This window comes from Neoarius graeffei, chromosome 28, assembly GCF_027579695.1.
Source record: "Neoarius graeffei isolate fNeoGra1 chromosome 28, fNeoGra1.pri, whole genome shotgun sequence".
Classification (NCBI taxonomy): Eukaryota; Metazoa; Chordata; class Actinopteri; order Siluriformes; family Ariidae; genus Neoarius; species Neoarius graeffei.
The window spans coordinates 23,771,009-23,795,493 of record NC_083596.1 but is presented as its reverse complement, the minus strand read 5'-3'; the positions used below and the strand labels follow the sequence as shown (position 1 = coordinate 23,795,493).

Here is a 24,485-nt window from a genome sequence, read left to right as displayed (position 1 = left end):
TCACTCATGTCCCCCTCCCTGCCATACATCATAAAGTAACACCGTGAGGCAGAGCACCAGTATGACCACACGCATCCTCTTGCAGCAGAGAAGACCAGTTCACCCAAAGTGTGTACCTCCAATTAAAAATATCACAGCATATTAGGATAGTAACAGCCATGTGTGCACGCGCAAAGAAATACTAGTAGACCTTTCATAGAATAACAGCAGCAGAAGTAGCTGTAGTTGATGCTAATCTGTACTGGAGTATGAGTGCTTAGTTCTTGCACTACCATATCTCCGTACTCTATTCTGACTTGGCGTGAGGTGATTCGGTTGAGTCATGCTGGTTGGTGCTGCGCTGGCGCATGTAAAGACGGTAGCCCTTTCGGCAGAGTAGGATGAACCAGTAGAGTTGTGGTGCGAGGATGCACATGTTGCCCAAGTTAGCATAGAGTGGGATGTGCAGGGGCACGGCATAGACTGGGAGGTTGTAGTGCTCTCCATACACCCAGTACATGTAGGGAAAGAGTGTAATGCGGCACAGGAAGAAGCTCAGGAGCACCATGCAACCGTTCACTTTGTGCAGCCAACAGTCTTGCAGACCCAACTACAGGGGGAAAGGGAATAAGTTGAAGTAAGAAGGGGGGAGGAATCCCTGCACATTTATTAAAAAAAAAAAAAAAAAAAAAAAAAAAACCAGAATATCCAACCTCAAAAGATAAACAACTTAAAAGGATAGTTTGGGATTTTTGACATGAATCTGTATGGCATCCCCATCAATAGTGTCGTGCAAACACACTGACTTACCCCTGACAGCATCCTGTGAGTCCAGTTCTTGTCCAGTTTTGGTCCAGACGAAAGTAGTCCGGCAAGTTTGTTGGGGTCACGAAAGAAACGTTTTTCGTCTCAAAACAGTATGTGTTCAAAAGAGTGATATATTTGCATCACAAAACCGTTGCCAAATAAAAAAATAAAAAAAAAAGTCAGACCTCGAAATCGCTTGGCACTATTTTCTCTCCCTTCTCATCACTGCGCGCTGCCGCCAGGTGACAGCCACGGCTGTTTCATTCATTGTTTTAGTGATGGGAATTTCGGCTCTTTTTCGGGAGCCGGCTCTTTTGGCTCTTCTTACTATAAGGAGCCGGCTCTTTCGGCTCCCAAACGGCTCCTGAGATTTTATTTTTGATTTAATTGCTGCAATTAACTAGTTAATTAATTACATTATTTATATTTTAGCAATAGGATGTTTTCCATTTTATTTTTTAGTTTTTGTAGCCATTGTAAAGCATAGCAGTGTAACAATGTTCTAGCTATAGAAATAAAACTTACTTACCAATTAATAAATTATTTTCTCACAAACAATGCAAAACTGTTATATTACCAATATAAAATACACGGAAGACATCAACTGTATCCTTTATGGCTTTATTTCACACTTGACCTTGAACAAAATGCCACAAAAAAATTATGAAGTATAAATCAGGCCTAAGAAACTATGAAGCAAAGTTGGAAATTATTTTAAACACAGAACCATGTGCAACAAAATGTGGCACCTTGAGTGCATGTAAAAAGAGAAAAAAAAAAAAAAAAAAGTGCCGCACTCTGCTCCACCAGTAACGAGAAGCCGCTGGAACAGCAAATATGCTCCTGTTATAATGACTGCTGTCTCGTTGTATACCGCAGATTAATCTGGCCATGCCAAGGCGGTTGCCAACCGAACCTGTCAATTTATGAGCAACAATTTATATCATGAGCTTTAGGAATTCACGGCAACAAAACAATGATCATGGTTGTCAAATAGACAATCACCCTTCAGCTGAGCTGAACTCACTCTCTCTCTCTCTCTCTCTCTCTCTCTGAGGCACCTAAGGACAAAAAACTAATTCGGCTCCCCAAATCGGCTCCCACCGAAGAGCCGGCTCCCGTCGTTCACTTCAAAGAGCCAACTCTGAACCGGATCGTTCGCCACCGACACATCACTACATTGTTTACTGCTAGCAAAGTTAGCAACAACATGTCTGACTACGACGGTGAAATGTGTGCAGAGCTTCAGCCACATCTTTGTTGCTACAGCCTGGATAGTCGCAAGTGCGCACCATTTTCACAAATATATTATTGTATAGGTTATAGAAGGTGATAAATTTGTTGCTGTTCTTGCTCTCAAATTAGCCTGTTAGCGCCGCTGATCTGAACTCCTAATCACTGCCAAACAATGGGAAAGGTGTTGATTCCTGTGCAGATGTCAACATGACAGCACGCAGTGATACCAAGGGAGAGAGAATAGTGCCAAGCGATTTCGAGGTCTGACTTTTTATTTGGCAACGGTTTTGTGATGCAAATATATCACTCTTTTGAACACACTGTTTTGAGACGAAAAACGTTTTACTTTCGTGACCCCAACAAACTTGCCGGACTACTTTCGTCTGGACCAAAACTGGACTCACAGGATGCTGTCAGGGGTAAGTCAGTGTGTTTGCACGACACTGTTGATGGGGATGCCATACAGATTCATGTCAAAAATCCCGAACTATCCCTTTAAATGCATTTTTCACACTAGGATTGATTCTGGTCTCAGATTACATCCATATAATGAACCATGTTATGTCTGTTCATGAATTGAATTTTTGAAATGTAAGAACTACAGCCATTTATGCTCATTAAATAGACTGTACATGCTTATTTAATTAATGCCTTTTCCCTTTTGTTTGATACTGATCAGAGCATCTGGTGATAAGGAAGGCTGGAGACAGAGCACATAATTCAGTGTAATAAATTGTAGCCACTTGTTTGAAAATGTAGGAATATTTCCATGGTTCTTAAATGGACTGAAATAGCCAGGGGGACACAATTTATTACAGGGTGGCCCGCAACGAAAATGTGGTCCGTGAATGGACAGTTCAGAAACCGAAAAACGAGTTTCATTATTATCCCATTTAAATAGCTTTGCTGTTAATTTACCATCTAAACTGTTGGACTACTGCTCTGACCATAAATCATTATGAAATGGACAATGTTATTCCAAATGTACAAAAGTCACAATATTCACTTTTGTTTGCTGTACAAGTTGCAGCACATGATAGAGAGCAAAAATAGTGTTTTGTAGTCCATAAAAACAGTATGGGAAGTCATATAGCAACAACTGAAGAAATGGCTTAAAAGAAAATCAGAGCCACATGTGTAGATTGTGTAGACCGTTGTTCCTGGACTATTTACAGTGGTGCTTGAAAATATGAACCCTTTAGAGTTTTCTACATAAATATGACCTAAAACATCAGATTCATACACACAAGTCCTAAAAGTAGATAAAGAGAACCCAGTTAAACAAAGGAGACAAAATGATTCAATATTACATATCTGAGTGGCAAAACTGTGTGAACCTCTAGGATTAGGAGTTAATTTGAAGGTGAAATTAGAGAGTCAGGTGTTTTCAATCAATGGGACGACAAAATCAGGCAAGAGTGGGCACCCCGCTTTATTTAAAACAGGGATCTATCAAAGGGTGGCATGGTGTAGTGATTAGCACTGTCGCCTCACAGCAAAAAGGTCCTGGGTTCGAGCCCAGCGGCCGACGAGGGCCTTTCTGCATGGAGTTTGCATGCTCTCCCCGTGGGTTTCCTCCGGGTGCTCTAGTTTCCCCTCAGTCCAAAGCCATGCAGGTTAGGCCAGGGGTTTTCAAAGTGTGGGAGAGTCAGCCCCCCCTCAAAGAGCAAATAAACAGCACCCCCTCCCCAATTTTTGTTGTTGCTATACTTAATGTTCCATTTGTATTTATTAAAAAAAAAAAAAAAAAGTTGTACACTTTTCTTTTACACATTTTAAACATCTGTGCTTTTTTAAAACATCTTGTTCTACACATTTTAAACATCTCATAGCATCGTTAGCTAACACCTCTTGGCAGACAACACACTGGCAGTGGAGCATCTTCAGATCCAGTCCATGAAAATCCAAACTTTAAATAATCGTGGTCATACTTCCCCTTTTTTTTTTTGCTTGGCCCAGACTCTGTCTCCTCACTCACTGTAGCTTTAGGTACTAAAAATCGATCCATCTTGTCTCTGGCAAAGGCTAGCTGAAGTTCGCTAAATGTCCGCAATAGTAACTTATTCCGTTTTATTTTTCCTGACGTGGGCGGCACGGTGGTGTAGTGGTTAGCGCTGTCGCCTCACAGCAAGAAGGTCCTGGGTTCGAGCCCCGGGGCCGGCGAGGGCCTTTCTGTGTGGAGTTTGCATGTTCTCCCCGTGTCCGCGTGGGTTTCCTCCGAGTGCTCTGGTTTCCCCCCACAGTCCAAAGACATGCAGGTTAGGTTAACTGGTGACTCTAAATTGACCGTAGGTGTGAATGTGAGTGTGAATGGTTGTCTGTGTCTATGTGTCAGCCCTGTGATGACCTGGCGACTTGTCCAGGGTGTACCCCGCCTTTCGCCCGTAGTCAGCTGGGATAGGCTCCAGCTTGCCTGCGACCCTGTAGAAGGATAAAGCGGCTAGAGATAATGAGATGAGATTTTTCCTGACGTTGCGCCCCCCCGAAGAACTCTGGCGCCCCCTAGGGGAGGCGCACCCCACACTTTGAAAAGCCCTGGGTTAGGCTAATTGGTGGCTCTAAATTGACTGTAGGTGTGAATGTTTGTCTCCATGTGTCAGCCCTGCGATGACCTGGCGACTTGTTCAGGGTGTACCCCGCCTCTCGCCCGTAGTCAGCTGGGAGAGGCTCTAGCTTGCCTGTGACCCTGTAGGACAGGATAAGCAGCTACAGATAACAGATGGATGGATCCATCAAAGTCTGATCTTCACAACACGTTTGTGGAAGTGCATCATGGCATGAACAAAGGAGATTTCTGAGGACCTCAGAAGGTGGTGTTGTTGATTCTTATCAGGCTGGAAAAGGTTACAAAACCATCAAGAGTTTGGACTCCACCAATCCACAGTCAGACAGATTGTGTACAAATGGAGGAAATTCAAGACCATTGTTGCCCTCCCCAGGAGTGGTCAACCAACAAAGATCACTCCAAGAGCAAGGCGTGTAACAGTTGGCAAGGTCACAAAGGACCCCAGGGTAACTTCTAAGCAACTGAAGGCCTCCCTCACACTGGCTAATGTTCATGAGTCCACCATCAGGAGAACACTGAACAACAATGGCGTGCATAGCAGGGTTGCAAGGAGAAAGCCACTGCTCTCCAAAAAGAACATTGCTGCTCACCTGCAGTTTGCTAAAAGATCACATGGACAAGCCAGAAGGTTATTAGAAAAATGTTTTGTGGACGGATGAGACCAAAATAGAACTTTTTGGTTTAAATGAGAAGTGTCATGTTTGGAGAAAGGAAGACACTGCATTCCAGCATAAGAACCTTATCCCATCTGTGAAACAGGGTGGTGGTAGTATCATGGTTTGGGCCTGTTTTGCTGCATCTGGGCCAGGACGGCTTGCCATCGTTGATGGAACAATGCATTCTGCCAGCGAATTCTAAAGGAAAATGTCAGGACATCAGTCCATAAACTGAATCTCAAGAGAAGGTGGGTCATGCAACAAGACAATGACCCTAAGCACACAAGTTGTTCTACCAAAGAAAGGTTAAAGAGTAAAGTTAGTTTTGGAATGGCCAAGTCAAAGTCCTGACCTTAATCCAATTGAAATGCTGTGGAAGGACCTGAAGCGAGCAGTTCATGTGAGGAAACCCACCAACATCCCAGAGTTGAAGCTGTTCTGTACGGAGGAATGGGCTAAAATTCCTCCAAGCCGGTGTGCAGGACTGATCAACAGTTACTGGAAACGTTTAGTTACGGTTATTGCTGCACAAGGGGGGTCACACCAGATACTGAAAGCAAAGGTTCACATACTTTTGCCACTCATATGTAATATTTGATAATTTCCCTCAATAAATAAATGACCAAGTATAATATTTTTGTCCCATTTGTTCAACTGGGTTCTCTTTGTCTACTTTTAGGACTTGTGTGAAAATCTAAAGATGTTTTGGGTCATATTTATGCAGAAATATAGAAAATTCTAAAGGGTTCACAAACTTTCAAGCACCACTGTAGCATCAAGTTTCCTTCGTCACAAAACTAAGGTCATTAAAAGACAGCCAGCCAATATGGGAAACAAGGAAAAGGAGTGAATCAGAGAGATGAAACCAGCAGATCAAGGAAGACCAATGTGGAGGAAAAGAAGGGACTTAATTCTGTCTTATTTCTGCTTTGGTTTGCACACAAGTTCTTACAGGCCAACTTGCAGAAACAGCATTCTGGAAAGCTGCTGAGCTGAAAACACTCAGTGAATGTGCATCATAGCAACCTCAGTGAGAACAGTACCGAGTTAATGATCGACAGTTCCCAGAGGTTGGCAAATCTGTAAGCCTGTCATCAAAATCCTGTATTTAGTAGGGGGTGGTGTGTGTACCTGTTACCTGAATCAAGATTTTGCCGAGTGAAACAAAAGGTGTGCTGATTTCTGTAAGGAAGAGGCAGCCAATGAAGAAGTCACCTTGATCCCTCCTGAAGAACTGAGAGAGAAAAATAAGCACAGGTCAACAACACAGATGCACACATCCTGGCAGCTGTTGTCTGGTACTAGCATTGGGGAGGTGGGGGTGGGGGGTAATATCTGCAAACCTAAAATGAGCTGAGGAAAAAAAAAAAAAAAAATCATATGTAAAACATTAAAAACAATTCATTTTTATCAGTGTCATGCGCAGTCTCTCCAGGCCTCCCCTTCACTTACTCAGAAATGCTGCTTCACTACATGATATTTGAAGTCCTCCATTCAATTCTGTGCGCGCGCGTGTGTACAAAAAGAGATGATGAATAAATGAGGAGGTGAAACAACTACCGAAACCGACAGCAGCCTCTCTCAGTGTAACACTAGATACCAGAATCCAAACAGTGTGCCCAAGTGAGTGAGGAAACCAGGTGCTGATGTGTCTGAAAGTGTTTAGCCAGGTGCTAATATCCTTACATAAGCATGTGTAGGTGTACAAGCTGACTGCTGATAAAGTTTATTACGATATTAAAACTATCACTTGTCATTGGGAAGCACTTTAACAAAAGCAAGACACAGGGGCAATACTGGCACCAACTGAGAGGAAGGCTGCAGTAACTCAAACCACTCTTTACAACCATGGTACACAGAAGAGCAGGTCAGAATGCAAAACGTGATGTAGAGGAGCTACAACAGAAATCAGGTTTCACTAGTCAGTCAAGAACAGCAATCTGAGTCTACAATGGGTACACAAACTGGAGAGCTGGACATTAGGAAAAAAATTGCCTGGCCTGTTCTGGAGACTGTGGTATGCATTTATTTATTTTATTTTTTTTTTTTTGGGGGGGGAAAACACACGATCAGCAGTTTCCAAAATACACTAAACCATGCCATGGGCAAAGTCACAGATCAAATTTTTTGCCATTCTGATGTGAACATTAACTCTTGCTCTTGAAACTTTCACAATACTTACTCTGTCTCAAATTTTTCTTGAAATGTTAAAAAAAAAAAAAAAAAGTATGCATTTGTATACGTGTTTAATGTGCGTGTCTATGAGATAGTATAAGCAGCAGCTGCGTGTGAATAATAGAAGGCAGGGGTAACTTGATCTCATCACTACTGACATCACAACATTGTGAAACAAAAGACAAGGTTTCCTCCACACCACATTACACTGTTGTGTGTGTTTCCCAGTCCATCAGTACAAACAGCCATCACTGTGATAAAAACCCTCCTCTACCAGGTCCTTCTGTGACAAGAGCTACGTTACCCATTTCCCTCCCTTTTCATTCTCTCCCTGCTACACTGAACTGTTCCACTTGTTTGGACTTCAGCACTCTCTCATACATGCACTCAACTTTCACACATGACCAAATCCTCTTGGGGTCCTTTACTGTCTACTCATCCTTTAACCCCACAGCTTCTCTCACTCTCCCCCATCCATCTCTCACCAGTGTCACAGGCAGAAGAATGGCGAGGAGTGCGATGTGATGAAGGACCAGCAGGAACTCTTTCCTCACAAATAAGCTGACTGTCCTCAGTGAGTGTCTTCTGTAATCCTCATGGCCTTTGACGTGGAAACGGTAATAATGGCTCAGGTACATAGCAAAGACATCGTATGCCATGTAGGGTACTCCATAACTGAGCACAAATGAGGTGGCCAGCCAGTGTCTGAAAGACAAGTGCATATAATATTTGAGATTTAAAAACAAACACCCCCCCACAAATGGCATTTAAAAAAAAAAAAATTCTATCACACATACATACAAAATTGTCATTTTTGCTATAACTTACCTTTGCATGCTGCATTTTCTGGATTACTGTAGGCGCTGTGATATACTTGCATCATCTTTATTGTAATAAACCCAACTGGTAGCAGTTTTACCATAAACAGCCCCAAGTCCAAAAAAAAAAAAAAGTTGAAATGTAAACAATTTAAATAGACTTGCACATCCTTCAAGGTTTGTAATCAACTGAATATATAACCAAAAAAAAAAAAAAAAAGGCTTTCTGAAACCAGTTCCTGCAACACATTCCAAAAATATTGGGACAGAGGCAACAAAAGGCTGGGAAAGTTGTGGAATGCTCAAAAAACACCTGCTTAGAACATTCTACAGGTACGGTGGTCAGTGGGTAACAGATAAAAGGGACATCCTCAAAAGTCTCAATCACCACTTTGAAAAACTGTTGGACTATTTGCCCATGCAGTTTAACATCTCAATACACATTTGCAAGGAATTTCAGGATTTCACCATCAACAATCAAAAGATTCAGAAAATCTAGACAGTTCTCTACACAAGGGGAAGACCAAAAACCAAAATTTAACGCCCAAGATTACTGCACTGTGTAAAAAACCCAACATTATTGTATGAAGATTACTACATAGGCTCAGGAAACACTTCAGAAAGCCACCGTTGGTCAACAGTTCATTGGTACATCCACCAAGCAAAGTGAAAGCCATACATCAACATGCAGAAAACACTGCTGAACACGTCAGGCCTGAGGTCATCTGGGATGGACGGACACAAAGTGGAAATGCACGCTGTGGTCTGAGGAGTCCACATTTTGAATGCTGTCCCCTCTGGACTAAAAGAGGGGAAGGACCATCCAGATAATTGCTAGCACAAGTTCAAAAGCCAGCATCTGTGATGCTATGGAGGTCTGTTCGTGCTCATGGCACTGCTAACTTGCACACTTGTGAAGGCAACATTATATACAGGTTTTAGAGCAACATGTGCTGCCATCCAGACAATGGTCTTTCAAGGACTTCCCTGCTTATTCCAGCAAGACAATGCCAAACCACATTCTACACATATTACAACAGCACAGTCAAAGAGTACAGGTGCTAAACTGGCCTGGCTGCCTGCCTCCTACTATTAAAAACGTCTCATTCTCTCATTATCTGTAGCCGCTTTATCCTGTTCTGCAGGCAAGCTGGAGCCTATCCCAGCTGACTACGGGTGAAAGGCGGGGTACACCCTGGACAAGTCGCCAGGTCATTGTGTGGTGCGCAAAAAAAAAAAGGCACAAAATATGATTGGACAATGGCATCCCCAGACTATTGAGCAACAGACAAGTTAGAATGGAAAAAGAATTTCATGGTCAAAACTTCAATTAGTATCTTCAGTTCCCAAACACTTACCGAGTGTTGTTAAAAGGAAAATGTGATAATGGTAAACGTACCCCTGTCCCAACTTTTTTGGACCATGTTGCAGACATCCAATTGAGAATAAAAGTATATTTCTCTCACACAAAAAAAAAAAAAAAAAAGGATTCGGTCTAAACATGAAATAGCTTGCCTTTGTACTGTATTCAACTGAACATAGTTTGAAAAGGATTTGCAAATTACATCGTTTTACACAGCAACCCACCTTCTTTGAAATCAGGGTTGCATTATCAGTGTGAACTAGTGGCAGCTGGTAGTCTTTCAAACAGGGGAGGCTGGTCGGTTACAATATTTCCAGATTTTAAAAGAAAAAACATCAATTTTGCCCATACTCTTGCCTCTGATCTGGCTGATTGTTGGCAGGGTCACAAACTGAAATAACAGGTTCTTTTGGCCCATTAGCCTACTGTCCAATATACATGATGGTGGTGGTGGTGGGGGGTATATTTTAACATTTTAAAATTGTGGCATGTTTAAAAATTGATTATTGAAAGCAGCTCTTTGTCAGGAACCTCAGCAGTAGAGCTGGGTGCCACACATTTCATTCAAATGACACTTTCCCTATATTTTACTTATTTTGACTGAGAAATGTTTTATTGACAATTTTGATAACCCTTCACTTTTAATCCAGGTCTGTAGTGTGAAATGTTCTCAGCTGTGTTTTTGTTTAAAAATGTTTTCCAAATTGTAGCTGTGTTTAATTCATATCCAGAAAAATATATATTCCAATATAATATACTCAGCATAAACATTTTAAATAGATTCTATATTTTTGGTCCATCCATGACATATTACTAAAGTAGCCTATTTACTGTTGTTGATGTGGGTCACTTGCTGTTAGCCAATTCACTTTCTCGTACCAGGAGAGCTGAAAGGAACGAGTATTATTCCCTACCTTTTTCACCAAGTTAATTTGAGGCATTGCTCTACCCTGCTTTTTAATTTTAATTTTTTCCTCGAAAGGAAGACTGGCAAATGGCTTCGCCAAAATTAAATCAGCAATGCTTGGCATCCGTGCGCAGCTTTCTTGCTAGCTGACTAGCCCCCTCAAGTTCAGTCACTCAAATAAACGAAATTTCTGGAACCAAGATAGCAAACTTGACAACACTATATTTACAATGAAAATATATACAAACTAAAAAAGCTGGTAGAAACCGTATGTAATGAATGAAATCGAAATGTAAGCTGACCTCTTACAGTACACCACAGCACTTGCGAATCCGCATGGGACTGAACTGAGATTCACCGCTGCCTGTCTATAGTTGAAATGAGCTGTCAAAGAAAATATTTGGCCACTTTCACCAATCACCAGTCTCCTCGCGGAAACTGCCATGTCCCTCCCATGTGAGGCTGGGAGTCCGTAGGCGGGCATTTTCGCAGTATTTGTCCAATAATAGTCTTGCATTTTGATATTGAAAAGCGCATAGCTCCCAAATGCCATTGAAGTCCACTGAGGCTGGGAGTCCGTGAGACTCCGTGGGTGGGCGTTTTCGCAGTATTTGTCCAATAATCATCTTGCATTTTGAGATTGAAAAGCGCATAGCTCCCAAATGCCATTGAAGCCCACTGAGGCTGCGGTGCATCGCGCTGTCACGAGGGGGAAAAACTCACGCACACAAAGTTATAAGGGCATTTTTAGAGGAGGCTGAGCCTCCCTCGTTGCCTTAGAGCAAATCGCCCGTGGTGTGAACACATCTGCAGAGAATGCAGAATCAAGCTGTTCCACACTTCTGCAATAACACCCAATTTAAGCATCATGAGCTACTGTAAAAAAAAAAAAAAAAAAAAGCTGTCAATGCTCAGGAATGTTGTGTGCGCTGTGCTATACATGGGTTCTCTTGCAAAAAGACCACATGAAAAACAAAACATGCCTTTTTCTCCAAGATTAAACTGCCAGAAACATTAGAGGATCAGAAGGAAGTTGTTGGACTGTCCTGCAACAGTGGATGAAGTCAAAACTGCAATTGCATCAATGAGGGCCAGGAAATCACCTGGTTTGGATGGTTCTCATCTCATTATCTCTAGCCGCTTTATCCTTCTACAGGGTCGCAGGCAAGCTGGAGCCTATCCCAGCTGACTACGGGCGAAAGGCGGGGTACACCCTGGACAAGTCGCCAGGTCATCACAGGGCTGACACAGACACAGACAACCATTCACACTCACATTCACACCTACGGTCAATTTAGAGTCACCAGTTAACCTAACCTGCATGTCTTTGGACTGTGGGGGAAACCGGAGCATCCGGAGGAAACCCACGCGGACACGAGGAGAACATGCAAACTCCACACAGAAAGGCCCTCGCCGGCCCCGGGGCTTGAACCCAGGACCTTCTTGCTGTGAGGCGACAGCGCTAACCACTACACCACCGTGCCGCCCGGTTTGGATGGTTTTCCTTCAGAATATAAGGAGGTTTATTGATCAGCTGGCTCCCATCTTGACAAGTCTATGAAGAGTCTCAGTGGGTAAACTGCCAAATACATTTAACGAAGCTCTAATCTCCAATTGTTAAAAAGGATAAAGACCCTACTGATCCAGCTAGTTATAGACCGGTCAATCTTATCAATGTGGATTGTAAAATTCTGACAAAAGTACTGGCTACTAGACTAGAGAAAGTTTTGCCACATCTAATACACCCTGATCAAGTAGGCTTCATTAAAGGGAGATCATCCACTGAAATGTTAGGCACCTATTGCACCTCAACCATAATAAAAGCAAAGCAAGAGTCACCATCTTTGGATGCCCAAAAAGCATTCGATAGGGTAGAATGGAGCTTTCTGCACAACACACTTCAAAAATTTGGGTGTGGAGATGGCTTTATCAAATGGATGAATATCATTTATTCAAATCCAAGAGCAGCAGTGATAAAACAAAAATATTCCTCTATGCCAGACCTGGGCATTTTACGGCCCGCGGGCCGCATCCGGCCCTTTGGTTCATTCTGACCGGCCCATGTAAGGTTAATTAGAAATTACAAAATGAACGCATTTTCTAATTTTACCTCATGCATAGACAATGTGCATTGCTTTTATTTTGAAGTTGTGCTCAACAAAAACGCAATGCTCGTGACATGAACATGACATGAAATCCCACAAAACCTAATCCCGCGATAACTACTTCCGTAATTTGTCCAGACCAACCACAAACTTGTACGTCATCCTTCAAACGGTCCAGCCAATCACATTGTGTGACGTCACCAGCAGGCGCCGGAGCCGATCTGTAGATCTGATGCCTACACCGAATTGACGTTGTTGCGAGCAGCTCATAAGACTTTAGCCCCCAAAGTGTCTGCAAAAAGAAGGTAGATGCTGATGCAGGGCTTTTCAACAAAACATGGACTGCTAAGTATTTATTTACTGAAGTCAGAGATACAGCCATGTGTTTAGTTTGCGGAGAGCAGATCCAAAAAACTGAAAAACACCAAATTAGGTGATTAGACTACAAATGTGGGCATCATTATAATATGATGCATCTTGCTTGATATTTGGAGTAGAAAGACAATATTGTGATGTCTTGTTTTGGGGTGAATGTGACCTGGGGGGGTTACAAACATTCATATTTTGTTAAACATTGTTTTGGGAAATTTGATTGAATAAATGACTTTTGTAAGGCAGCCTTGGTTTTTTTCCAATACTCTTACCAGTCTTAGCAGCTTGTAAAAAAATGTTATTTACTGCTTTATATAAAGAAATACAAATTAATATTATGCAGAATTTAGTTCAGCCTTTTGGTCCGGCCCGCCACAAAATTCTGTTTCTCATGTGGCCACATGGGGGGGGGGATTGCCCACCCCTGCTCTATGCAGACGATATTTTATTACTTACTGAGGATCCTTTGTCAATTCCCAACCTCTTATCTATAATAGTCTTTTTCTACATTGTCAGGCTATAAAGATAAATAAAAATTGGGAGAAATCTGAGTGCATGTCAATATCTAAGGGATGCAATCAGGCCACAATAACCACATTTCAGTTTAAATGGGTCCAAACTGGAATGAAAAATATTTAGGTATTAGATTGTGCCCAGATTTAAGAAATAATTGATCTTAAAAAGGGGACACATTAGTAAGATTAAGATGAATTTGGACAAATGGAGGTTGATAAACTTCACCTTATAGGGAAAAATTAATATAATTAAAATGGTTGTTTCCACACAATTTAACTACATCTCTATGATACCAGTAGTTATTCCTGATGTAATGTTTAAGCAATATAAGTTAACCACAGTTTTTATGGGGGGGGGGGCAAAAAAAAAAAAAACCCAAACACAATTAAGCTAAAGAAACTTTTTGCCTCAAGAGATATTGGTGGTTTAGCACTCCCAAACATGGAATTATATAACAGCATTTGAGAGGAACAAGTTAGCAAGACATTAGGGTACTTATGATTCCAGTCCGAGATGGGTTAAGATGGAAGAAGCACTTGCATACCTATCTGGCGTTGTGGAACTTTTATCACAGAAGAATCAGGCAGGGGGTGGGGGGACAACTTAACTTTAAAAACATTCACAGTGGGCATGGGCAAGGGTACATAAGATGAAGATTCCACAACAGAAGCAAAGCTACTCCTCGATATGGAATAATCCCTCAATTTGTACTGGGGGGGGGGGGGGAGGTATTCCTATGGCAAACATGGCTGGCGAAAGGCATACACACTGTTCAAGAACTGTATAGAGATCAGTCATTTATGTCTTTTGAGGATCTTAAAGAACGGCTCAATTTAATTGACAAAGGGGATTTTTGGAGGCATCTACAGTTGAGAAGTACTGTGGGGTCTGTTTTTGGTTTGAGGAGAGAAAATGGAAATGTGGTACAGGAGTTCCTTAATTCTCCACATGTATTATACTCTGCCTCTGTATTTTATAAGAAAACGTCAAGCATCCAAATCAAACTGAGAAAAACTTAAGGATAATATGGCAAAAAGAGTTTGATAAGGATATTTATGGACATATGGCAAGACAATTTCAAATGTGGGAAGGGCTACAAGGGATGCTAGAAATGAATTCATTCACTACAAAATTGTACATAGGTATTATTATACACCTAATAAGTTGTTTAGAATGGGGTTAACCCAGGATAATAAATGCTGGAAGTGTAATAAGGAAGTGGAGACACTTCTCCATGCATTATGGGATTGCCCCTTGATAATGCCCTTTTGGAAGGTAGTTTTGCAAAAGTTTGAGGGCTGGCTCAGTCAACCTTTACCGAAGTCCCCACAAATGTGCCTGTTGGGGAGAAGTCTTTTATGCCCAAGGGCCTTACGAAAGCTGAAGTTGGGCTAATAAGTCTTACTGTAGCTGCCAGTATTCTTCTGCGTAAATGGAAGAGCCCACATAGACCCGAAGTTAAGGAATGGCTTCAGCTTACGTCAGAGACAGCTGCCTTTGAACTTATGATTGGAAGAGCGCAGAATGTCCCAAGTAAAAATAGCCAAGCATGGATGTATTTTGATTACAGTATTGGTTTAAACTCCGGGGGGGGTGTCCCCGGGCATTGGTGTATATTGAGTCAGTATATCAAATCAGTATGTAATGGGGAGGGCTGTGATGGTTCTGTATGGCTGCCTGTTTGTTTCTTGTAATTGCATTATGAACAAATGAAAATGGCAAAAAAACCAAAAAAAAAAAAAAAAAAAAAAAAACCCAAAAAACCAAAACCCTTGTACAAAACAGCCGACAAAATCATTTCCACTTAAAACAAACTGGTGAAGTGACCGTAGCAATTTGAGAAAGCTATGTACCCTATGAGTACTGCTTATTAATAAAATTTTTCCGATACCATGGCCATACAGTAAATGAAGCATATACTAAGGTATTAGGCAGAGACCCGTCCACCCGTAAATTTGACGGGCAATTACCGATTTCAACGGGCAAGTATACACACAGACGGATACTGAAACGGACGATAATGGCGAAATTTTTCGCACATGAATACTCCCACGTCATCCGATAAATCCAGTTATGTTCCGCCATCATTTACAAATCGTAAGAAACACAGTTTAATACGAAAAATACTGAAAACTTGAAATGAAAAATCAGAATATTTCATCGCTTCCCTCTTCGCTCGCCGCTAGTGAGGGAATCCTGGTTAGTTTCTTTTCCTCCGCTTAGTAATATGCTTAAATTCAGCGGGTCGTCTCGTCTGATCTGAGGTCGCGTTCGGATGGGGTTTTCGAAAAAAGGGAGAGGGGGCCCTCCCCTTCAGGCAGCCCTTCGCCTCTCGTCGTTCAGACCCCCGGCCTCAGCCTGAGCCTCTCGCGCCCGTGGCCGCGACCCCGTCTCGTCCCGGTCCGGGGCACGCGCGGGCAGCCAGAGTGGAAGGATCCACCGGCAGCCGCGCGCGTCCGCGGGGGGTGGGCCGAGGCGTTCGCACGGCGTGACGCGGGAGGCGCGTGTCGGGGGAGAGAGCCTTGAGAGGCGCGAGGCGCATCTGGGTTTAGGAGGACGGAGGCGCCTAGCGGGCGCCTGCGAGCCTCCAGCCGCGGAGGCGCCCCCCCGTGTGGGGGGGGTCACCGTCCGATCGATAGGGATAGCGACCCTCAGACAGGCAAGAGGAGAATTTCTTGTCTTCAAGTGACTAGTATACCAGAACAGGTTCTCAACAGATGGTGATGATGAATGGCAGGAAGAGGGTCATTTTGCAAGACCAACTCAGCTCATGATGAAGATATTTGGAGGTCCAAACATGCCAAATCAGCGGCTCTATCCAAGCATGTTTCACCTCATGTCAATGGCAATATGTGTGCTTGTTGGCAATGCAGAGGCTGAGCGAGTCTTTTCTGTTCAGAACAGGATCAAAACCAAGTTGAGAACAAAATTAAGTATAGTTAGGCTGGAGCAGCTTATCAGACAAAGCTACGAAAAGTTAGATCGTCAGGAATTTGACTTTGATGCAGCAGCAGACCGATTCTTGCAGGCCCCTCGACGTCTGTAATCTTTGTGTAAACCAAAGAAACTCAGTTCCCGTTCTTTCAAAGTTAATTTTAATTTTTGAGTAGTTTGGTCAAAATATTATGGATGATAGTCAGTGACAGACATTCTGCGATTTTATTTGTGCCACGTAAAATAGAATACTGTTGGTTTTTTTTTTAATTCATTCAATACTGTAACTAGATCAAAAGATTATATACAATTCATTGTTTATTTTCTTTTCACTTTTGTTACCAAATTAAACACCATACATACATCTGATACATTCAGGAGTGAAACTGAAAAAAAAATACAAAGTAAAAATATGCAATATTTCTGATCAAAAATTACACGCCATTTCACCCTGAAAATGTCCTAGAATGCAGGAAATGAAGTCTAAATTTCAAAAATTTTCTGGGGGGGCATGCCCCCAGACCCCCCTAGAGGGACTTCGCGCCTGTGGCGCTCATCAGGATTATATAAAATATTATTTTTGACTGGTAATTTTCTTTTTCTGCCTAATACCCTAGCATATACTCGTGCATCTCAAAAAATTAGAATATTGTGAAAAAGTTCAATATTTTCCATCAGTTATTTAAGTGAAAAATATTATAGACTCATTACACAAACTAAAATGTTTTCAAGCATTTTTCTATTTTAATCAGTATGGCATACAGTACAAAAACCCATCTCAAAATATTAGAATATTTCATTTCGAGTTTGAGTAAAACAGTATGAACACAGTGTATCTCTCGGTCTAGTTCAGTACACACAACCACAATCATGGGGAAGACTGCTGACTTGACTGTTGTCCAGAAGATGATCACTGATGCCCTCCACAAGGAGGGTAAGCCACAAAAGGCCATTGCTGAAAAGGGTGGCTGGAAAAGGTGCACAAGCAACAGGGATGGCCGCAGTCCAGAAGATCACCACTGATGCCCTCCACAAGGAGGGTAAGCCACAAAAGGTCATTGCTGAAAAGGCTGGCTGGAAAAGGTGCACAAGCAACAGGGATGGCCGCAGTCTTGAGAGGATTGTCAAGAAAAGTCGATTCAAGAACTTGGGAGAGCTTCACAAGGAGTGGACTGAGGCTGGTGTCAGTGTATCAAGACCCATCACGAACAGACATCAAGAAAGGGGATACAACTTCCGCATTCCTAAAAATCAAGCTACTCCTGAGCCAGAGACAATGTCAGAAGTGTCTTATCTGGGCTAAGGAGAGAAAGAAATGGACTGTTGCTCAGTGGTCCAAAGTCCTCTTTTCAGATGAAAGTACATTTTGCATTTAATTTGGAAATCACGGTTCTAGAGTCTGGAGGAAGAGTGGAGAGGCACAGAACCCAAGGTGTTTGAAGCCCAATGTGAAGTTTCCACAGTCTGATGATTTGGGGTGCCATGTCATCTGCTGGTGTTGGTCCATTGTATTTTATCAAGTCCAAAGTCAACACAGCCATCTACCAGGAAATTTTCTAGCACTTCATGCTTCCATCTGACGAGCTTTTTGGAGATGCTGATTTCCTTTTCCAGCAGGACTTAGCACCTACCCACAGTGCCAAAACTACTACCAAATGGTTTGCTGACCATGATATTACTGCGTTTGATTGGCCAGCCAACTTGCCTGACCTGAACCCCATAGAGAACCTATGGGGTATTGTCAAGAGGAAGATGAGAAACACCCGACCCAAAAATACAGATACGCTGAAGGCCACTATCAAAGCAACCTGGGCTTCAATAACACCTCAGCAGTGCCACAGACTGATCTCCTCCATGCCACACCGCATTGATAAAGTAATTCATGGTAAAGGAGCCCCAACCAAGTATTGAGTGTATAAATGAATATACTTTTCAGAAGTTGGACATTTCTGTCTTGTAAATCCTTTTTTGATTGATCTTGGGGAATATTCTAATAATTTGAGATACTGGATTTCTGATTTTCATGAGCTATAAGCCATAATCATCAAAATTAAAACAAAAAAAGTCTTTAAATATTTCACTTTACATGTAATGAATATATATATGAAAGTTTACCTTTTTGAATTAAATTATGAAAAAAAGTAACTTTTTCCACGGTATTCTAATTTTTTGAGATGCACTAGTATACTCCATGAGGCAGTAGCCACAAAAATGAAGCTCACAGAAGTAAAATAAAAGTACATACATTTGGTATACATTATTCTACTCTTAGTTTTCAAAACTGAGGCCAACATACACATGCTGTCACCATGACCGAAATGCTCATTTCCGGGAAAAGGCCCGGTGCCAGAGCTCCGTGGTCTCAATACTCCGACAACTTCCCGTAACAACTCGGAAGTGCATCACATCTACATCACACATGGAACCACTGGCTGAAGGCAAAGAAAGGGGGACAACCTGGAGTAGATTTTAAAACAGGAACGCACTTCCCCTCGGTAATGAGCATAAACATGTCTGAAAACAATTTTTTTATTCTAGTCCATTTATTTCGAATGGTGAACTGAACTGTATACACCCACCAGCCATTTTAATAGAAACACCTGTATGCAGTGTGCGCTATTGTTACACTCATTCTTACAACACGATGACTGGCTACAGCCTCTATGAGGCAGTCGCCACAAAAATGCATGACAAAAGACCAAATACTTTCATTCCATATTTTGTTGCCTTTTTTGTAATTTTGTTTTCGAGTTTGTAATTTTATCCTTGGTTAGTTCACCAAGGCACAACCATCTTGATTTTCTCTACTCATGATGTATGAGCTGATAGCATAGTAGCCAATGAAAGTGCATGATTGCTCATATCCAGTGAAAGGGGCTAGAATATATAGATTATGAAAAATTATACAAAATGAAACCGAACCTACCAAGTACAATAAAAACCACTAGAAAGGGTTATTGTAGCTTTCTAGGGGAGTGGATGTGAGCATGATTTTTTTTTTTGGGGGGGGGAGTTTGGTTACTTTGCATTTATTGTGTATAGTATATCTCTTTCCAGACATTGAGTCACATCAGTGTACAAGACCAGCCTCCTTAACCCCTTTGTACAGAAATAGAAGAAATTAAAAGCACTTTAGCTTTTATTTCATGTTTGTACCACTTTACATCACTACTCCAGCCATTTCTGAACCTTTTCATCTTTAGGACACAAGACAAAGTTTTCTGAAATTTTTTCCCCCCTAATTGTAAGATTTATTTTATTATACACTAGACTTTCAGTATGAGTACAAGTGTTTTAAATGCAACGGACTTGGTTGAAGCCTTTTTAAAATAAAAGTTGTTGAGTTGGGTAAGGGGAACCCAAAAACAAAACGTATTGATCTCTGGATAACATGAATGACAACAGCAGCCAACTTTTAAATGCTTAACCATGAGTAAGTAGGTTACGGCTATAAATTATATTAAATAAATACTTTGCTATGGCTGTGTTGATTGAGAGTGGCACCTCACATTACCACCTGACTAATGCCACCGTGTGTCTCTCTCCCTCTCTGAACTTAGGTTTACCAACAAAAATGCTCTTGGTCATGGATGCTGCACATATTACAGTTGATTGTAAGACAATTAAGTAAACAGGTTCATGTATACACACACACACACACCTCATCCACAGAAGTGGATAGATAAACAGACACTGACATGGCAGAGCTGACCGGTTCATAGGAGCCGAGGCACAGTGTGGTATTAGATGACTCACCTGTCTGTTATCACGTTCTCTCTGCACGAGGACACCACGATGATTCCAGCCGTGGTGGCCATGATGGCATGAACAGAGGAGACCAGCCTGAGAGAGAGACAGACAGACACACACACACAGTTTGAACACTAAATTAACAGGAACACTTATCTTTTTGGCCATGTTCATTTATCTTCAGTAAGTGCTTTGTCCTGCTCAAGGTTGTGGTGGATCAGGAGCCTATCCCAGAACACTAGGTGGGAATACAGCCTGGATGGGATGCCAGGTCATTACAGAGCACCATGTGCGTGCACATGCACACCATAATGATTACTACTTTGCTGTACATTTCTTGGGGTGGCACAGTGGTGTAGTGGTTAGTACCATCACCTTGCAGCAAGAAGGTTCTGGGTTTGAGCCCAGTGGCTGATGGGGGGGGGGGGGCCCTTTCCATGCAGGAGTTTACATGTTCCCCCCCATGCCTGCATGGGTTTCCCACCACAGTCCAAAAAAAAGACATGCAGGTTAGGTTAACTGGTAATTCTAAATTGACCATAGAGGTGTGTGTGAATGGTTGTCTCCATGTGTCAGCCCTGCAACAATCTGACAACTTGGAGTTTAACCCACCTCTTGCCCATAGTCAGCCAGGATAGGCTCCAGCTCACCCACACAGGATAAGCAGTTCCAGAGAGAGAGCGCGAGACGGTGGTGTGAAAGTGTTTACCCCCTTCCTGATTTCTTTTTTTGCATATTTGTCACACTTAAATGTTTCAGATCAAACAAATTTAAATATTAGACAAAGATAGAACACAAAATGCAGTTTTTAAATGGTTGGGGGGGGATACCCAAACCGACATGACCCAGTGTGAAAAAGTGATTGCCTGCCCCCCTCGTTAAAACAAGTTACTGTAACTGGTTTCACACATCTTTGGAAAGCTGAGTTCAATTTCTCTAGCCACACCCAGGCCCAATTACTGCCACACCTGTTATCAAATCAAGAAGAAGTCACTTAAATAGGACCTGCCTGACAAAGTGAAGTAGACCAAAAGATCCTCAAAAGCTAGACATCATGCTGCGATCCAAAGAAATTCAGGAACAAATGAGAAAACACAGTCATCGAGATCCATCAGTCTGAAAAAAGGTTATAAAGCCATTTCTAAAAGCTTTAGGACTCCAGCGAACCACAGTGAGAGCCATTATCCACAAATGGCGACAACATGGAACAGTGGTGAACCTTCCCAGGAGTGGCCAGCTGACCAAAATTACCCTAAGAGTGCAGCGACGACTCATCCAAGAGGTCACAAAAGACCCCCACAACAACATTCAAAAGAACTGCAGGCCTCACTTAAGGTCAGGTGTTCATGACTCCACCATAAGAGAGACTAGGCAAAAATGGCCTGCATATAGCAGAGTTCCAAAACGAAAACCACTGCTGAGCAAAAAGAACAAAAGGCTCGTCTCAGTTTTGCCAGAAAACATCTTGATCCCCAAGACTTTTGGGAAAAATACTCTGTAGACTGACAAGACAAAAATTGAACTTTTCGGAAGGTGCATGTCCCATTACATCTGGTGTAAAAGGAACAGCATTTCAGAAAAGGATCATACAGTACCACCAACAGTAAGATATGGTGGTGGTAGTAGTGTGATGGTCTGGGGCTGTTTTGCTGCTTCAGGACCTGGAAGACTTGCTGTGGTAAATGGAACCATGAATTCTGCTGTCTACCAAATCCTGAAGGAGAATGCCTGGGCATCTGTTCGTGACCTCAAGCTGAAGCGCACTTGGGTTCTGCAGCAGGACAATGATCCAAAACACACCAGCAAGTCCACCTCTGAATGGCTTAAGAAAAACAAAATGAAGACTTGAGTGGCCTAGTCAAAGTCCTGACCTGAAGCTGATCGAGATGCTGTGGCATGACCTTAAAAAGGCGGTTCATGCTCAAAACCCCTCCAATGTGGCTGAATTGCAACAAATTCTGCAAAGGTGAGTGGGCCAAGATTCCTCCACAGTGCTGTAAAAGACTCATTGCCAGTTATCGCAAACTGCAATCAAGTGTTATTGCTGCCAAAAGGTAGTCCAACCAGTTATTAGGTTTAGGGGGCAATCACTTTCACACAGTCATACAAGTTTGGATTTTTTTCCCCCCTTAATAATACAAACCTCCATTTAAAAACTGCATTTTGTGTTCACTTGTGTTATCTTCGTCTAATATTTAAGTTTGTTTGATGATCTGAAAACATTTAAGTGTGACAAACATGCAAAAAAAAAAAGAAAAAAAAAAAAATCAGGAAGGCGGCAAACACTTTCACACCACTGTACGAGTTTCTCCACACAGCACAGCCATGTAGATCAACTGCTTCAGACCTAGGAAACTTGCGTGCACTTTGCACACATTCAATCTCCATTGTTATGTATACAGACACACACAAGGCCACTTTTCTTGGGAAAAAAAAAAAAAAAAAAAAACCTATTCCCTTTTAGTGGGTTTATTGATGGCATGCAATATCCTCTTGCTCATCATCCATGTGCTATGTCACTCTCCCCAATGAAGAATGGGCATGCAATATGGTTATAGTATTGCACGTTGTCAAGACAAACATGAGGTCACGCATCAGAGCTCATATGAACATCCAGTGACAACTTTTCTGCTGTGCATGCATAGAAATCACTTTGTCAGCCAGGAACTAGATAGAACTCGACGCCAACGATGTCGATGCCTCCGACTGGTAGACTACACGCCTTAAGTTGTGATTTAGGGATGGCCATTTGACCTCATAGTAATCTTGACCTGTGACCTTTTAACCTCAAAATCTAAAATCAGTTCATGTTTGTCCCAAAGCGCACAAATGGTGAAAGTTTGGTGAAATTCCTTTCATTAGCCTTTGAGATATCACGTTTACAAGGTTTCGGGACGGACGAACAGACTGACAACCCGAAAACAATGCCTCCTGCACTTTAAGGTGGCGGAGGCATAAAAAGAGAAGACAAGGATAATCCAGTGTTAGGTTTAAGCACTGAATAAATAAACTGAAACTAAAGCTGCGCTGAACACCTGAAAGGCTACCAAAACTTCATTATATATTCTTCACACATTTACAGGGGGGGGGGGGGACCCACACACATACAGCTTGCTCAATATCATGCTAGCTGAACGGAACATGTCCGATAGACCACGCAAAGCCAGACTGTCACCCAGTAACAGCTGTCAGTCTGCTAGCAGCAAGAGGTCTCTGATTCGCACTTCTCAGACAGAGTGCATGTGTGTGTCCAGAATCAGTGGACCAAGTAGTCTGCTGATACAGCACTTACCAGGGTGGTTTAATCCAAAGCAGCCATTTGGGGGAGGAGACCCAGTTACATTTTAGCATGGGAGGGGGCGCCACACACACACTTTCATTCTGTAACTACTGTGCTCATTCCCAAATCCCACCACTTGCTGCACTACAAACAGTCTGGCTATTATTAAAAACTGATTTTATTAGCTGGACAAATTATTTGCCATCAACACTACATTTTAGCCACTTTTTTAAAAAATAAATTGTGGACACCAATTTTTATTACACTTGCGCAGATTACTGATGGAAATGAAAGGATACACATTTTCCTATTATCTTTTTCACACTAAAAATGTGGCATCTCTGTCACTGAAAGAAATAAACAGTGGTAGTCTGAACACCGCAAGGAATTTCTCCTGAAAAAGGTCTGATGAGGTTAAATCAAATGTGCACATTGAAAACACTTAAGTCATGTGGAAAAATCAGCTGGGCCACAAACATTTCCCTACCTTGGGTTACAAAAGGAGGACAGTGTCATGTGTGTGCGCTCAACTGCTCACCCAGCACAGCCACCCACACACGGTCTCCCTCACACACACACCCCGACTGTGCATATTAATTATGTAAACCAGTTCCTCCAACCTAGTATGTGTGGAGCTCTGGACCAGCAGCAGCTCTGTGAGTTGCAAACACTCTGCATTTATTGTCTCCATGTTAGTATTCCTGAAATGCACAGCAGGAACGAAAAGCCTCCAAGTGCCTGTATTTAAAATCAACAAGAATTACTAAAGCAAAAAATGGGAATGAATTTATTAAATAAATAAATAAAATTGGCCACACAAAATGCTGTTTATGCAACAAAAGAATAAAAAGTTTTCCCTGTAGGGGATGAGACGTGCTCATCATGACACCAGGTCACATGATCTGAGGCCGACCACTTATACTGGAGTTGGCCCCAGAACAAGCAGCCCCTTCCTGAAGAGAAAGCGCGTGCACACGTCTGCCCCCCAGTAACCCCTAGTTCACGAAGGCTTGCAGGCTGA

The 24,485-nt window shown here is 42.2% G+C and overlaps 1 protein-coding gene across 1 annotated transcript in view; it reads right to left on the bottom strand.

The window, feature by feature from the left end:
* Positions 1 to 270: 270 nt before the first annotated feature.
* tlcd3a (TLC domain containing 3A) overlaps positions 271 to 24,485 on the bottom strand; it is a 54,396-nt gene continuing 30,181 nt past the window's right edge. The window contains exons 2-5 of the mRNA XM_060913343.1: positions 20,191 to 20,277; positions 7,905 to 8,124; positions 6,383 to 6,478; positions 271 to 589 (exon numbers count right to left, since the gene is read on the bottom strand). Of these exons, the coding sequence (XP_060769326.1) occupies positions 287 to 589; positions 6,383 to 6,478; positions 7,905 to 8,124; positions 20,191 to 20,277 (706 nt within the window). The 3' untranslated portion in view covers positions 271 to 286. The remainder of the gene's footprint in view (positions 590 to 6,382; positions 6,479 to 7,904; positions 8,125 to 20,190; positions 20,278 to 24,485) is intronic.